This window comes from Parasteatoda tepidariorum, chromosome 4 (genome assembly GCF_982258835.1).
Source record: "Parasteatoda tepidariorum strain Cologne lab strain chromosome 4, Ptep-v5.0, whole genome shotgun sequence".
Lineage (NCBI taxonomy): Eukaryota > Metazoa > Arthropoda > Arachnida > Araneae > Theridiidae > Parasteatoda > Parasteatoda tepidariorum.
This window is the reverse complement of record NC_141758.1, coordinates 97,286,176-97,304,087: the sequence shown is the minus strand read 5'-3', so window position 1 is coordinate 97,304,087 and position 17,912 is coordinate 97,286,176. Positions and strand designations below refer to the sequence as shown.

General features: G+C 32.4%; 1 protein-coding gene across 1 annotated transcript; it reads right to left on the bottom strand.

Annotated features, from left to right (window-relative positions):
- Positions 1-2,396: 2,396 nt before the first annotated feature.
- LOC147812059 (uncharacterized) lies at positions 2,397-4,911 on the bottom strand. The gene is made up of 4 exons (XM_087162313.1): positions 4,738-4,911; positions 3,956-4,598; positions 3,603-3,849; positions 2,397-3,171 (listed from the first exon to the last, which is right to left on the bottom strand). The coding sequence occupies exons 1-4, from the start codon at positions 4,909-4,911 to the stop codon at positions 2,397-2,399; spliced, it is 1,839 nt and encodes a 612-aa protein (XP_087018439.1).
- Between the last annotated feature and the right edge of the window lie 13,001 nt (positions 4,912-17,912).

The following is a 17,912-nucleotide window of genomic DNA, read 5'->3' as shown; positions in this document are numbered from 1 at the left end:
CTCAACTTCAAAAAATAACCTTCACACACGAAATCCAAACGTAAAATGAACTTAATAATGATTTTTATATATTGTTCAAATTAGCTGGCAACAATGGGTACTTTTATAGCTAATAATATTTATTACTTTTCACTGTAATTGTTTAACTACATCTTTTAGCTTTGTTGTAACAATGGTGTACACAAAAATTTTTTTTTAAAAACCAACTCAATAGCAATTGTTGGAGAGTGAATTTATTTAATTTTTCGAATACACAAGGAGTCATAATTTACATAGATTTGATATTTAAGTTTACACAATTAGTATTTTAGCAGTATTTTTCGCAAAATCCACCCCCAAACAGATATTTTTAAAATCCCTGTAAATATTTATGCAAAAATTCCAAATTAACATAACTAATGTTCTGTAAAGTATGAAAGAATCGTTTTATTTTATCTCCTAAATCCTAATTTGAGTTATTCTTCTGTTTAACTTCAGGCATGATTTTCAAAATATATATTTATACTATAATATATATTTCAAAAGGTCCTCCTCTCCTCTATAATCCTCTCTAGTAAAAAAATTTGACAAGTGGGTCAATGCATTGCCAAGGTTAAACTAAAGGAAAACAAAGCCAGAGAGGACATGCACTTTTTATTTTATAACCGTCGTTGAACAACCGACCCAGTTTTTTGGGTTTACGACTGCTAATGTTCAATTCTATTTTCCTTGTAATTTAGAACCCAATCCAGAAGACGAGGGAGCTCCTGGATCGAGTATTGGGAGAAATTTGCCTTCGTGGAGGACTTTTTGATGGAGCTAACCCGCATTTGCGTTACATGGAGACCACGAGTGTTGAGTACGGCAAGAAATATACCCTATTTTTTCCACTCCTATATTTTACTTAACCAAATTCTTAAAAGAAATACAAAAAATGTTCTACATATTTCTAAACCTAAACTAGAGTTCTATTGTACAAGTTAAAAGTTATTGAAGACATAAGAAAACGCTTTTACCTAATTCTCCACAATACAAAAATTATCTAATTCTTATTTCATAACGTAACAATCCTCCCACCGTTTTGATTGGTGGTTTGCTTAACTAATCAAAACTATTTATATTTTTATGAATTAAATGAATGAAAATTATGAAGTTAAAAACTATTGTTCCGAAAGTCCAAGTTTCAGTTCAAAAATTTAATTGGCACTTTAATTAGTCTTCCACTTCTCGTTCATGCCTTACTCAACACTCGTGGTCTTCCTCTACCTGAAAGTCATTCTCTGGTTTATACTATTGTTCCGAAAGTCCAAGTTTCAGTTCAAAAATTTAATTGGCACTTTAATTAGTCTTCCACTTCTCGTTCTTGCCTTACTCAACACTCGTGGTCTTCCTCTACCTGAAAGTCATTCTCTGGTTTATTCTTACATGCTTCATTATTTACTAGATTAGGTTCAGCTGGTGAGTAAATTTCGAGTGGGAAAATCTTCGCATTCCTGACCAGTTCACAGGATGGAGTTTTAAGGCGAACCACTCGTACTTGCCCATCTTTACCAGGAAAAACATCAATTATTTTAGCCATTGGCCATAAAATTCTTTTTTTTACCGTCAGTTTCGATTAAAACAATATTTCCTACTTTCAAAGGTTCTGCCGGTTTACTCCTTGATGGTCGTTGCAATAATTGCCCAAGATATTCACTTCGAAATCTTTCTCTTAAACCAATGCGCAAATTTTGCTGGTACCTTAATTTTTTATTCAAATTTGCTTGATCAAGTTGATCTAAATCTGGCACTCCGACATCATCTATTTCTTTCAAGAACATAGCTGGCGTCAATGGAATGAGTCCTTGTTCCGAGACATAAGTGAGAGGTCTAGAATTTATTGTTGTCTCACAATCACAAAGGACGCTCATCATTTCTTCATAATTTAAAACTGATTGGCCTAAAACTCTACGAAGAAGTTTTTTAACCATTTGCACCATTCTTTCCCAAAATCCTCCCCACCATGGGGAAACAGGAGGATTAAAGTTCCATTGAATCCTATTCACAGATGCTTCGATTTCGATCATTTTCCAATCTAATGATTTAAATAGGTTCTTAGCTCCTGTAAAATTGGTGCCATTATCGCTATAAATAACTTTTGGTCTTCCTCTTCTGTCTATAAATCGTCGTAAACCAAACAAAAAACTTTGTGTTGAATGAGAAGTTATTAATTCCAAATGTATGGCTCTGTAGACAGCACATGTAAATATAATTATCTATGCTTTGCATTTTTCTCCAAGCATCAAAGGTCTCGCCAAATCTATTCCTGTTGCTTCAAACACTAATGCATCTTTGACTCTGTTTTCAGGTAACATTCCTGGATTGCATTCGATCCTCGTAGTCTGGTGTCTTTTACATCTCACGCAACGAGCTAAAACTTAGCGAATCGTCTTGCGAGCTCTTATAATCCAAAATCGTTCCCTTAATTTAGACATCAATATCTGAATCCCCGCATGGCACATACTTTCGTGCATGTAAAAAATCATTAATTCCACAAGTTTATGTGTGCTTGGAAGCAGTATAGGACTGATAAAGCTTTCAACATCTTCTCTTTCAGTTAACTTGGTGCTTACTCTTATGATACCTTCTTCGTCTTTAAAGACGCATAAAGACTTTAACATTGCGCTATCTTCGTCTTTAAATGGCTTTTGCTGAATCTGCTTCATTAATACTTTTTCAGCCTCATTCAATTCGTACAACTTCAGCTCACCAATCTCTCGTTCGGTTCTTGTTTTCTGAGCATTTTTAAGGAATCTTAGAATCCATGCCGTCATTCTTAAGATTTTTATGTAACTCGAAAAATATGCTAGTATCCATGAATTTTCAGTGTTCTCGCAGGTAAGAGTTGCTACAACAGCTTTTCTCTGCTCTAAGTATATTTCCTCTTCATTTTCTATTGTGTTAGAATTAGGCAACTCTTTTTTAGACTTGAACAACCAAAGTGGTCCCTCCCACCATTTAGTTTCTATAGCTTTGAAACAGTGCATCCTCCAGATGCACTGTCTAGATGCTCTAATACCAGGAACATGTCTCCAATCCTTGGGATCACTACATTCGCGTATTTTCTTCACTCTGTTACAAACGAATGTTCCCCAGGGAAGGTCATTCTTCTTAATCCAGAACAAGGCAGTTGTTGAATCCGTCCAATAATATCTTTCATTTAAGAGTTCAACTTTTCGTGACGAATTCAGATAACTTAGCGCCAATATAACAAGCTAATAATTCAAGTCTTGGAATCGTAATTTTTCGCAGTGGAGAAACACTTGACTTTGCCTGTAAAAGTTGCACTTTAATTTCATCTTGCGATTCACTTCTAAGAAAAATGACGGTTGCGTGCGAATTCGTTGAAGCGTCAGCAAAAACATGCAAACTACCCTTAATTTTATTAACTGCTGTTGCTTGGCGAAGAATTCTAACTGATGATAATAAAGGTAAATCCTCAAGCCAAACTAAGAATTCCTTTTTCAAACCTTTTGTTAATACGGTGTCCAAATTTAGTTTTTCTTGCTAACTTCTTTGCAGAATCAATTTTGGTATCAATGTGACTGGACAACTAAGTCCAAGTGGATCAAATATTCTTTGACCTATCACTGTGTGCTTTGAACACTGTATGCCGTGTGATTGGCATATCTTTCATTTTCATTTTTGGTACATCACAAAACAAGGAATCTTCTCGTTTGTCCCACAGTAATCCAAATACTTTAGTTACTTCAGCTTTATCTTCATCATTATGTATTTTCGTATGCTCCCAGCATCTTAAGTCAAATTTTCCTTTGACCATCATTTCGGTCAATTTATTGATGAAGTTCCGCAATTCCTCTTCAGTATTCACTGAAGAAACACAATTATCCACAAAAGAAGATAATAACTTCTCGGCAATTTCAGAGTCAAACTGTCTCAAATAAAATTTGATAACTGCTCCCAAGAAGAAACGGACTGCAGTTTACTCCGAACACTACACGACAATGTCTGAAAATTTTTATTTCTGTCTGATTATCTTCCTTCCACCACAAGAAACGTAAGTAGTCACGATCTTTATCATTTACTGAAATTTGAAGAAAGGCACCTTTTATATCGGAAATTGCCCCGATGTTATTTTCTCTAAATTTTCGAATTATAACGGGTATTAGTTCCAGCAAATTTGGCCGCTTGGCTAAGCAATCATTTAATGAAAAATATCCTTTCTGCTTGTCAGACGCATCAAAAACGGGTCTCACCGGAGTTGTCAAGCTGTTTTTAAAAAATGCTCTGTGAGGAAGGTAATGTGCACTATTGCTTTTAAGTTGTTCAGGGACTTCTTCTATAACACCTTCTTTACACCAATTTTCAGAAACTGTATTGTAGTAGAAAAATCTATTAGCTTCATTAAGTTTTGCTGTAGTAGATAGTAATCCTTTTTCGGCTACTTTTCTATTGTCAGGTAAGATGTTCGCTTCTTTGATCAACGGTAAATAAATTTCATACCGTCCCTCAGAATTCAATTTAACTGTTCTTTCGAAGTACACTTGAACTGCGTCTTCTATTTCCTTTTGATCTTTTATTTCACGTGCATCTGTTATTGCTTCAAGTTTCCAAAGGTCCTATGACAGTATTCTGAGTTAATAGATAAATCAAAATATTCGAATGATTGGTCTCAATTACTGAGGGTTTCATTTTTCCCATAATGACTCATCCTAAATAAGTTTCTGCTGCAGTTAAACCACACTCCATGTTGCATACTTTCCCAGTGTAAAGTCTTCCTGCTTCATCGGATCCAATTAATAACTCAAAAGGCTGTCGATGATTCCCAATATCACTAAGTGAGATGCGCTTCAGTACCATTTCTTGTACCCAAGGTCCATCATGAAGTCGTGGAACAAAACTGCAAATTTTATGTTGATCCAAAACTTGCATATTACAACTATAACTATTTTTCAAATCGGTAACTTTAATAGAAAAAAGATTATGAATTTCGCTGCATGATTTTGACCCTCGAAGTAAGTTATAAATCAGTGTTTGAGTATCAATTTGGCGAAATTTCAGTTCCTCAACAGTGCTCAGAATATATGAGCGTTGAGAGCCAGTGTCAATTAATGCTCTTATAGTACATTTTCCTTCTTTACTCTCAATATTTACCATTAAAGTTTGAAGGAATATCTCTCCAGAACAGCAGGAATTCGCAAGTATTACATTTTGGCATTCACTCGAATCGATTACTTAATCATCTTTTACTTCGGGCTTGTTTGGCGATAATTCTGCTCACATGATCGACCAATGTCTCTTAGAACAGATTAGACATTTAACAGATTAACAATATTTTGCTTTATGTCCAAACTTATGGCATATAAAGCAAGCTTTCTTATTCTTAATTAGTTCTTGCTTCTGATGGTAAGCCAATTTGGCTGCCGTAAAACAGTCTTTACTGTCATGGTTTTTGTCGCAAAATAGACACCTTTTATCTACCACAGTCCTCGACCTTTTACTTCCAGAAAATAACTCATTTGCTGTTGGTATAAATAGATCAGCTTTATTCCTCCTTTCTTTCTTAGTACCAGCAGCGATAAATTTGAATCCAGTTTCACCAAAGAAGTTCGTTGTTCTCCTTCCCCTTCGTTTCTCAGAAACGATAGCAGTTGCTTCAATTTAATCTTAAAATCTCTTCAGGAATGCACGATTCAGCCAAAGGGAATAACATTGCTGCATATTTGTCACTGGCCATACCTATTGACTCTAAAAAACGAAGGTAGGATTCCAACTTATCGTATAAATGAGTTACATTTATTCTTCTCGGTAGTTCTGTGGCATTTTTAATAACTAGATTCAATAATTCTCTGACATAAAATTCGATTGATAATTCTTCAGCACCAAATCTATTTTTTAAGCATTCAATAACTTTATCATAATTCTCAGCAGTGGCGGGGAAACTCTTCACGATTTTTCTAGCTCTGGAACCAACTACGGTAGCTTGATATAAATAAGGGAATTTATCTTCTTTTTCCATTTCTAGGTCATCGTGAATACGCTTAAACTGATTCCAGAATGTAAACCAATCCTTAATGTCACCTCCGAATTGTTTCAATTCAATCTTGGGTAATTTTAATTTTCGTCTGCTTAGCTTTTGACGACGAACTAAGAGAAGCCAAGGAAGGTTCAACTTTCTTATTGTAATAATCTGCAATTTCTACACGAGCGAGATCCATTTTTTCACTATACTCTTCTGTACTTGTATGCTCTATTTCAAATTCTTCATCAGTTTCAAACTTTTTTTCTAGTACTCTTGAGTCAAATTCATTAAATATTCCATACAGTCGTTCTAACGTGGCACTTTCAATTTTTAATACTCCATCATCTGGTAACTCTTTATTTAATTCTTCGAATAAAGTATTAAACGTTTCGGTAAAAGAAGCTCTTGTTGCTCCACGTTTTCTTAATATTACATCTATTCTTAACAATGATATTAAACTTAACTTTTAATTTTGATCAATGAAATAAATCGCGTAACAAACGTATTTACAGTAACTAACCTGTTACTATTGCCTTTTATCAAGTCCGGGGTTACCACAAATGTTGAATACGGCAAGAAATATACCCTATTTCTTCCACTCCTATATTTTATTTAACCAAATTCTTAAAAGAAATACATAAAATATTCTACATGTTTCTAAACTTAAACTAGAGTTCTATTGTACAAGTTAAAAGTTATTGAAGACATAAGAAAACGCTTTTACCTAATTCTCCACTATACAAAAATCATCTAATTCTTATTTCAAAACGTAACAACGAGAACCTCCCACTGTTAGCCTGACGTCAAGGGGATTCTAACCCATGATCCGTCTACCACTGAGAATATTTCCCGTCAGCACTGTGGTCGGTGCAATCAGGTTGCGGAATTCGTATCGACTGGGATTCGAACCCGGTTCGCCGCATTGGAAGGCGAACACTCTATCCCTTGAGCCATCGCGGCTCATGTCGAGAATATAATACATTTACTGCAATAGTATGCTGCTATTGGTCTTTTGCTTTCAGTTAAATTTTCATCTTGGAATATTTCATTGAAATTTGTTGTAGACAGAAATGACCGATTTGCCAGGGCTAAAAGCGTATGTATACCAAGACAGAAAAAAAACAAAAACTGGCATGAAAGATATTTCATTTTAGCATTTTTATCGAAAGAAATAAGAATTTCTGTAACAACTAAGATTTTTTCTCACAATTATAGCTGTTGTTGTAGCTGTAGTTCATTTATGTCGCACTAGAGCTGCACAATGGGTTATTGGCGACGGTCAGGGAAGCATCCCTGAGGATGATCCGAAGACATGCTATCGCAATTTTGATCCTCTGCAGAGGGGATGGCAGCTTCGGTAGCCCAACGACCTGCACGCTAAGTCGAGCCCTTTAAGGTTGAACAGTTTAACGAGGACCTATACCGCACATCCTCGGTCCCTACGCAGACAGATCCAAGTGGTCACCCACCCACACACTGACCGCAACCGGTGATGCTTGACTTCGGTAATCTGCTGGGAATCGTGTCTTTACGATCAGTCCACTGCGGGAATCACAGTTTTAACATATATATAGAACTGCTTTTTTTTTCAAGAAAATGTAGATATTGATGAATAATTTAAATAAGAGAATAGATTTGCTTATCCCGGTAACTATTTAAATGGTTTTACCACCAGTGTTTCCTCTTTTCCATGGAATTTGGTCATTGCTTGAATGACGTAGGATGTCGCTTTTAAATTTATATATTGAATATATATACTAAATATGTATATTGAAACCAAAGAACTGTTCAACCTAGGTTGGAAAATGGTGAAAAGGCAATTGAAAAATAATACATGTTAAGGATCATAAAATCAATGATCTACTGCAACTGCTGGCACTAATGCAGACTGGTACTAGATATATATATTGAAATCAAAGAACTGTTCAACCCAGGTTGGAAAGTAGTGAAATGGCAATTGAAAAATAATGTTTGTTAAGGATCATAAAATCAATGATCTACTGCAACTGCTGGCACTAATGCAGACTGGTACTAAATATATATGTTGAAACCAAAGAACTGTTCAACCCAGATTGGAAAATAGTGAAATGGCAATTGAAAAATAATGTTTGTTAGGGAATCACATAAAATCAGTAGCTACTGGTACTAATGAAAATAATCCTTTGAGAAATATTAGTGAAACCTAAATTGTCGTCAATTTTATCAATTTTCCAGTCATTATTTGTCTCAAAGAATTAATTCCGGTCATTAACTTGTCTCATTTTCGACTTTGCAATCGGGAAATCACATATTAAATTGCAAATGTTGCATTTGAAGCGGTACGCCTTAAATACGCTAATTTACTAATTCAGGAAATATAGGTTCATTATTTTCATAGGTTCATAGGTACCTAATTACAATTATACATATAATTGCTCCAAATAGACAGGCAATTTGATTTTTTGACACTCAAAATATGTGTTTACTGTCATATTTAAAATATGAATTTGAGTAAAATATGACTTTGATAAAAACATTTTAGAGCATTACTTTTGCCTCCCGTTAAATTTTTACCAGTTCTTTATTCACGGTAGGAGAATTTTATCAAAAAAACAAAGAATTATAATAGCAGAAATAAAATTTGGTCACCTTAAGCAAAAATAGTTGTCTATAATTTATAGTGACACTTTTATTAACTAAAACCATAAGATGCTTGCAAATTAAACAAAAAAGTGAAAAAAATCATTCCATTTCCAACTTCTCATGTTTAGGTTATTTTTATAGTTTAACATTATTAATTTATTGCATATATTAATTTATTGCATTATTATCATTATTGCATATTTATTAAACTCTATTGTATTCTAGAAGACACCAAACAACGCTTAAATAGTTTAATTTTAAAATTAGTTATCGGGATTGTAAAGAAAAAAATATCAATTACTTTTGACTATCATTAAACCGTTAGCTGACTTTATTTTGTTTTTCTTTTATATTTTATGAAATAAATATTTAATGAAATACTGTGACTTACTATTTTAAGTCACCTTTCGTAACTTCATCTTCGGTCAACAAATTCTTTTATTTCATCAGTTAGTCTTTAACAAGTTTTTCTTAACTTCAAAAAACAACCCGCACACACGAAATCCAAACGCTAAATGAACTCAACAATGATTTTTACGCATTGTTCAAATTAGTGCATATAATTTGTTTCTTTTTACTGTAATTGTTTAACTACATCTTTTAGCTTTGTTGAAACAGTGGTGTACACAAAAATATATACCTTAATAGCCATTGTTAGAAAGTGAACTTATTTAATTTTTAAAAACATAAAGAATCCTGATTTACAGAGATTTTTTATTAAATTCTACCCAATAAATAACTTAACAGAGTTTTTCGCAAAATCCACCTTAAATATATATTTTTGAGATCCTTGTAAAATTTATATTATGCAAATTACGGATTCCAAATTAGCATGGAAAATGTTCTATAGAAATTAAAATAAGGCAATCGTTTTTTTTTATCTCCAAAATGTTAATTTGAGTTAATCTTTTGTTTTACTTTAGGTATGGTTTTTAAAATATATATCTAAACTAAAATATGTATTCCTATTTGTAGTAAAAAAAATTGGACGAGCTAGTCAACGGATTGTCCAATACCAAACTAAAGGAAAACAGGGCCAGAGGGGACTTGTGCTATCAGAATTAGAAAAATTTAAATGTTTTAACTAGATTCTACGCACCAATTTTTTTTAATTAAATGGAATACCTACAGTGACTGCAAATTCCGAGTTAAAGTTCTAAAATTAAGGGGATACTAAAGCAGTTAAAATTTCCAAAAGCCTCATGTTTATAATATTTGAACCTCTGTTTCCCCCCGCAATCAAACATGTTTGCATTGCATATATAGTACTTGATTAAATGTCGAGAGCATTTTATGGAACTTTTAAATATTTTATTTATCCGCTAATGAAGAAGTATAAATTCAAAGTTTTATTCCATTTACTTCGGTCTTGAAGTTATTTCCTTCATAACACAGGATATTTTTTCACATCATTATCATTTTTGTTTTCATGGTAAACATTTTTCTGGATGAATTTTATCAGTTTTACATCTCTGGAAAGCCGCAATAATAATCCAAATTAAACGTAACAGATGATTAAGACCAGAGATAGAGTTTTAGTCACGAAATCATAATAACCATCATAAATCGTAACAAATGAATAAAACCCTGCATCATCGGCCAAATAGAAACCAAATATTTTAAACAATTTGTAATTATCATTAACTTCCCTAAATTTCAACAAAACAATTCAGAAGTGCTTGAAATTCTCCACTTGAGTAAAAGAAGAAAAATTGTACTTTTTAGATGGCTTTAAATAACTAAAGAAATTCGTTCGTGTTCATGTATTTTACATTTATTGAGACAACTCGAGACTGAAAGATTAAAATAAAATGGAAGAGAAGTTTAATACTGTAATGAAAAAAGTGATGATGAAATAGTAATAATGGTTTAGCTTTAAGACAGGACTGCTTTATCACAAAAGGCTAAATTTTCGAAGAAATAAAAAACTAAGATGTATAAAGTATATATGAGTCTTGCACCAAATACTGAAACATTTCAGGTTTTATTTACAGTTGTTATTTTTAATGTTTACCTCTTAACTCTGTTTTAAAACATACGGGTGCTTGTATTGATTTATTTTGTAAGGGTAATCGAAATTCAAACAGGCTAACTGGAGAAATGGTGTTTGTTAAATCACCATCTGAAACAAGTCCAAAACTTTACCTGTCTTCGGAAGTTGAAGCCGAATGTAAATATGGACAGGATTTTGACTATATCGACTGCTGATTAAGTATATGAAATTTCAAGTCGAGTCTTATAAAAAGTAAATGATGTGTTCTGTACAAAGACGATCAAAAAAAAAGTTTTCTTGGTTTAAATACAAAACTGAAAACAAAGTTATGTGGGTTAGTTTCATTCAAAAGTCCTCCACAAAGGTAAATTTCTCCCAATACTTAATCCAAGAGTTCCCTTGTCTTCTGGACTGGGTTCAAAATTACAAGGCTAAGGAGTTGATCATCAAATCAAAAATATTTTCTAAACTTTTATTCATGCCTGTGATGCTTCATTAATTGGGGTAATAGTTACTGATAGTGTTGTGGTAATAACTGCTATTGAAAAATAGAAACCTAAAATACTAATATAAATACTAGATAGGTATAGGTATCAAGTTTACGTAGTGTAATAAAAGGTTTTTACCCACCCCTGATCGCATAAGTACCTATTATGATCCAGATAGCAAAATAAAGTTTATTTTCACCCAGCAAAAGCCATTTAATGTAAACCTAAAAAGGTTTGTTATGCGATTTATGTGTAAACCTTCTAATCTTAAAACGAGATCTGTAACAATTGCTCTATTCTACACACATTACCTTCATCCAAAGCCTTGGAAAAGAAGGCTCCACATAAAAACCTTAAATCGAGGTTGACTAAGGGTCTTCAAGCGTGAAAAAAAATCATTTAATAGAGCTAGTCTCAAAGTGAAAATAATCTTAAATCTAGGTCATTATAAGGTTTCTTTTCTCAAAGTCTTGTATGCTCGGCTAAAATCCACCTTGTCGTGAAATTTTAATGGAGAATGCAATTTGATCCTATCGCTAGTGTGACGTCATCTAAAACGTCATTATGGACCCACGTGACCATTTTACCTAAACGACAATACTTTTTAAGAAAGCTTTAAAAGTAATTTGTAATGCTTTCAGAATGTAAGTTTGAAACTGAAATATTTCTGCTATATTGAAAAGGTTTTTAGTAAAAACATTTTCGTTATTATAAAAAGTATCACTTGATATCGCTTGAAACAAATCATAGAAAACAAATTTTTACAAGTGAATGTAGAATATTTCAAAAAGATAAAGACGAAACGTCATTATCCTTAAAACTTAAAAACTTTGATCGTCGAGAGGAAATGGCACTTGTTGAAGATGGATGTGTGGTTTGCCACTAAATTTTAGTACAGTAGGTCATTTTAAACATATTGACCGGAGAATCACCTGAAGATGTCAGTAATAACGACTCAGTAAAATAGCTGATTCTTAACTGATATCATACATAAACTTAAGACAGAGGAACTTAAAATTTTGAGCTACATGTAAAATCTCCTTAGAATCAGGGAAACGTTTTGCTCAGGAATTAAATTGTCATTTTGATGAATGGATTTTAAAACTAAAAGAATAACCTTTGTCGATTTTAAAAATTTTATAAACAATTAGCAAGTGAAACTTGTAGTTAGGAAAGATATGACAGTCAAAAACTTGGCGATTAGGGGAAGTTTCCAAATAAGAATTTCCTCATTTAGAAAAAGGCTCATTTAATAAAGATTTTAACAAATTTATCGCCAAAATAATGTCTTAAAAACAGTGTAATGAGAGAAAATTTTGAAAGTAGAATATGGATCTAATTTACTTCCTTAGTCCCCTGAACTAAATAAGAATATAGAAATTATTGTTTCTTGTCTTGCATGTAAAAACAGATTCCTGGCACTAATTATATTATTTCAACTAAAGAAAATGGTGGAAAAAATGCCTATTTTACAAGATATTGATGTGACTTAAATCATAAAAAAATAAGTGAAACTCGAAATGGGTGATATCTGATTAAATTAATACCCTTTAGCACTAGACTTTGATTTAAGTCAATCAATTATCAAATCAGTCCTACTGAGAAAATCTCTAAATAAGAATTTTAAAAAAATTGGAAAACAAGAAAAGTATACATTATTAACCTATTGTTAAAAACAGATCAATTGCCAAAACTTTTAAAAAGTACCGATTCTGAACAAATGTTACAAAATAGGGAATTACTATAAAATTACTGAATTACTTTAAAATTAATCAATCACTTTAATTCTTCTCATGAAAATTTTGATTCTGAATGTTGACATATTGGAAAAAAATTAGTCAACTGTAGTTGTCGATATTCAAATTTTGATTGTGCTTACAAACTTCTTATTAGAAAGGATTCATGGATTCGACTAGTAATTTCCATGATAAAAATATCAGAAAAGGTAAAGTGTATTAAATGAATTTCAGCGATAAAAGCACCTTTAAAATAAAGATACGAAATTCTGCAGAAAAAGTAAGAACTTTGCTTAAGTTTATTGAATACCCCGGCAACTTGTAAGAAAAATCATCAAAGAAATTGGAACATTATAAAATACATAAATAAATCTAGTAGAGTAAGCAATGGAACAGATAATAAAAAAATATTTTGTCCACAAATTCATAAATTTAATTAATAATAAAGAAATTGAGCTTTCGATCTCTAATTTTTGCAATTACCTAGATAATTGGTAGACTTTAAAGCTTTGGTAAAATTTAATTTCTGATTTAATTCAATTTAATTTCTAATTTAATTCAAACACTTGGGAATTGGTTGAAATTGGAGACATTTTGGCAAACCTTAGGTACTTTATAAATCCTACTTAAAGATATAGAATGCAGTTAGATTTAGCTTTGTTCTTCAAGAAGTGATTGGTTTTAATTATGATTGAAATTGTGGTTATTAATTTGAAATGTTGTAATTTATAAATTTAAACTCAATTGTTTTAACCTTGATGCACTACAATCTTGATTTTTTACTTGGAAATCGTTATAATACTACAGATATGTTAGTATTTTTCAGTACTTATTAGTGATTAGGATCGTATATTGGCGATTGCTTTTTCAATTGTCGCCAACAAGAGCAGTGCTACCGATAACGGATAAGTGCCAAGATTTAATACAGAAATCGAATGTATGTATAATTATCATTTTATCAAAATTATCGACATTTAGCAATAAAGCGCAAAGTTTTTCCTTTTAAACAGCCTATATTATTTTTATGTTGGTCAATACATTCGCTAAATAAACTTTATCCACACTCAAAGCAATATTATGCTTAATAATTATCATTATGTTGGTGTGTAGAGTTATCGATGTTGATCAAAATATTCTCGATTTTGATATGTCTAATTATCAGGAAATATGGCGTTTTCGCCAAATTTATTTATCGGTTACTAGCGACTTCCTGACCAGTATCTGGAATTGTTTTTTCATGGTTCTCTATAGCCAATAACTATCTATGTTTCTGAAGTAGTAGCATGTTAACTTTAAAGACATTTAATATATTGATTGGTGGACCAAATGGTGAGTGAAAAATTGATTATTAGATTAATATCAATTATATTATTAGATTATATCGGGTGAATTTTTTTCTCCTTTGAATTCCTGGATTTCAAATTCTGAATTTTTTCTATCTGGATTTTAAATTATTTTTACTTACGGTTTTTACTCAGCTTTAGCTACTTCATATTCGTTACAGTTACTGCACCTTCATCATATAAGCGGCGAAATTTTCAGTTTTTGGAATTCAAATACAACCGACAGTCACAAAAGTTGAACATCAAATGAATTTTAAAATTGATTTTAGATATTGTTGAAATAAAATTTTAGTTATTGTTGAAATGAATTTTAGTTATTGTTGAAATGGGTTTAAACAATGCACACTGTTACAAAAACATGATTTGCTATTTATTAATTCAATCAATTGTTTCACTACTTCCATTGTTTTGATGACGCGATGGTACATGCAAAACTAAATTGTCCCATTTTCCCTGATCTTAACATGCATTTTTAAAATCCTATGACCCTTTATATTGTTTCCAAGGATATTCTTATGAGCAATTAAACTATTTACGAATGTCATAGTTGCAGCTTTAAATGCATAAATAAGTAATTCTACTAATTTTTGCTAAAATATATTATTTTTCCATTTAAACTTACTCTATATTTTATTAACTTTTACGAAATTTGAAACTTTAAAACTGTCTGCTAATGACAAAACATATTCAGTTTTATTCGTAATAGCTAGTTTTTACTTTTTTTAACTAATAAAATGGGAGTTAATGTAAATGACACCAAAATTCATTTTATAAAATTCTAGATTTTTTTAGCTGAATTCCGTTAATACGACATTCCGTTAATACGACATTCCTAAACGATGAAATAGCCTTAATGTATTTTTAGAAACGAAAACTGGCACATATTGAGGGTCAAATTCAAGTGGCTGAGAAGAAAGAGCGCTCACCAGCCTATGAGATGACCCAGGTTTGAATAGCAGAGTTGACCGGTCAATACGAAATCTACATCGGACTCACAATGACCACAGTACTAACATAAAATATCCTTACAAAGAAAGTTCCCTAGCTAAACTCATAAAATTCAATAAATTTTTTATGTAGAGTTAGATCTAGAGGTCCCCGGTCTAAACCCTCTTGCCCCCTGCATTCCTTTTGAGCCGCGATGGCTCAGGGGATAGAGCGTTCGCCTTCTAATGAGTTGAACCAGGTTTGAATTACGGTGATGGCTGGTTGATTCGAATTCCGCACCCTGCTCCCACCGACCACACTGCTGGCGTAATATATGCTCAGTGATAGACGAATCATGGGTTAGAGTCTCCTAGCCGCTAGGCTAACCATGGGATATTTTTGTTGTTTTCCACTCCGTGTAATGCAAATGCAGGTTAGTTCCATCAAAATAACCTGCACGAAGGCAAGTTTCTCCCTATACTTGACCCCGGAGTTCCCTTGTCATCTGGATTGGGTTCAAAATTACAAGGCTATGGAGTTGCACATTAGTAGTCATAAATTCGCAAATTAGGTTGGCTGTTCAACGACGGTAATAAAATAAAATTAAAGGAGTTAGAAGAAAGTAATCTGTCCCTTAACTGCTAAATTGCATTAAGAGAGGATTAAAATAGTATTGAAAATCAGGTAATGGTTATCTAACTCATACTGTTACTGATACTTAGCAATTTATTATTTTTGAAGAAAAAAATGCAATAAATTTTATCAACTTTTTACTTAATTAAAATATAAAATATTTTTAAAAAAATTTTCACAGCCATCATATCATTTGAAAATAGAGCATGCATTTCATCTGTACCTAGTACTCAGTAAAAGATATCGGATTAAAAGTATCGGAAATATGAGGCTCTTAAAAGAAGCGCATAAGACATAAGCACACTTTGCACCAGCTACATCGAGAAAACACTCTGAGTGCACAGCTTTCTGAAGCGCTTAAGCGCCATCCACAAACTTCTCAAAAACAAATTTTTGAATTTCATGAAATGTATGCAATTTAATCCCAGAAAAGTGGATTTGCTTTTACCTCAAATGCAAGGTCTTCTGGTACGAATACCTGGTACGAACCTGCGCCTCCTCTCCTGAGATGGAGGTCTATCATGGCTACTGGTTTTTTCAAATTTCCGAACGCCTTATTTTAAAACGTGGTAGATTTACCGTAAGTTATTACTTACCACAAATACAACAACCGACAAGGATTATTAATAAACCAATACCTATTTTTAAACATATACCTGTTTAACAACCACAAATGTGTAATTCTTATTCTTATTTTTTTTTGCCGTTTAACTAAAAAAGAAAAAAAACAAGAAAAGCACCCACTGCCTTAAAAATTCGCCAGATTTTCAGCAGGCTTGCTGATATTGGCAAGTGGCATATGTAAAGACCGGGGTAGACTGGTTGGTAGGGCGCTAGGCCCGTGTCTAAGAGGTCGTGGGTTTGATCCTCGCCGGCCGAAGACACTCCGTGCAGTAAAATGGTGACTAATGCATGTTGAATCTGTCGAGTCACAAAGTCCTCCATGTTCCCATAAAAGATCACACCTCTGAGGATACCGATCCAGAAGTTTCCTTGTCTTCTGGATTGGTTCAAAATTACAAAGCTACGGAGTTGAACATCAGTAGTCGTAAACATAAAACTGGGTCTACTGTTCAATGACGGTTATAAAAAAAAGTGTCATGAGCAAAAACAACAGAGCCGTGAGGGCTCAGGAAATAGAGTGATCGCGTTCCAATGAGGTGAACCGGGTTCGAATCCCAGTGATGGTTGGTCGATTCGAATTCCGCATCCGGCTTGCACCGACCACAGTACTGACGTGAAATATCCTCAGTGATAGACGGATCATAGGTTCCCCCTTGCAGCCAGGGAATTATGATATCCATAATTCCCATTCTTAATAATATGTTTCTATGGACAACAGAAAAAAAGAAACTTAAGTAAATTTATTTCTCAGGAGGTAAGCAAATGTTTAAGTATATTAGGAGGTAAGTCATTTACTCATTTAATACATTAAAAACTGTGTATTTATGTACCGTTAGAATTGTTTTATATGAATGGTCACATAACAATTGCTTTTTTTATGTTCGTATATCAAATTTCATTCATATAGTACTTCAATTCATGATTTTACTGTATTTTTTGTGCTTAGATTTTGCTCTTATTTTATATTTTTTTAAATTAAGACCTATAAATTTTTTAAATTGGAACTTGGAATCTTTATGCGTTTTAGCAACATTGTTTTCATTCAAAAATGAAATACAACCTTCAATTTCAAAAAAAATCATATTTAATTTAATTCAAAAAACGCATTTAGTTAAATAAAAAAGCTGTGAACATTGTTTCGTTGAGAACAACTAAGAAAATGTCATCATTTAAAGTATTTTAGCTTGAATAAATCACTGTTTTTCAGTCAATGAAAAAATAAAGTCATCCGAAAAAAATTTTCATTTCCTTGTTTTGATAATTCTTTCTACATTTACGAGAGATTTTCTTACATCGATTCTTTAAGCTCAGCTTCATCTTTATTTTATTGAAATTAAACTAATTTCAAGTCCTTTACTTTCATTACAACAAGACACATTTGACTGAAAGAAGAAACAGACAGAAGTTGAGAAAATGATTATTAAATACACCTTCAAGTTTCAACATCCAATTAAACTTGCTTTGATGTTAATTATACCTACATTTCTCAACTGTAAATCGTCAGAATTCAATTGTACATGTGTTTTTTCCATACCTTTACACTAA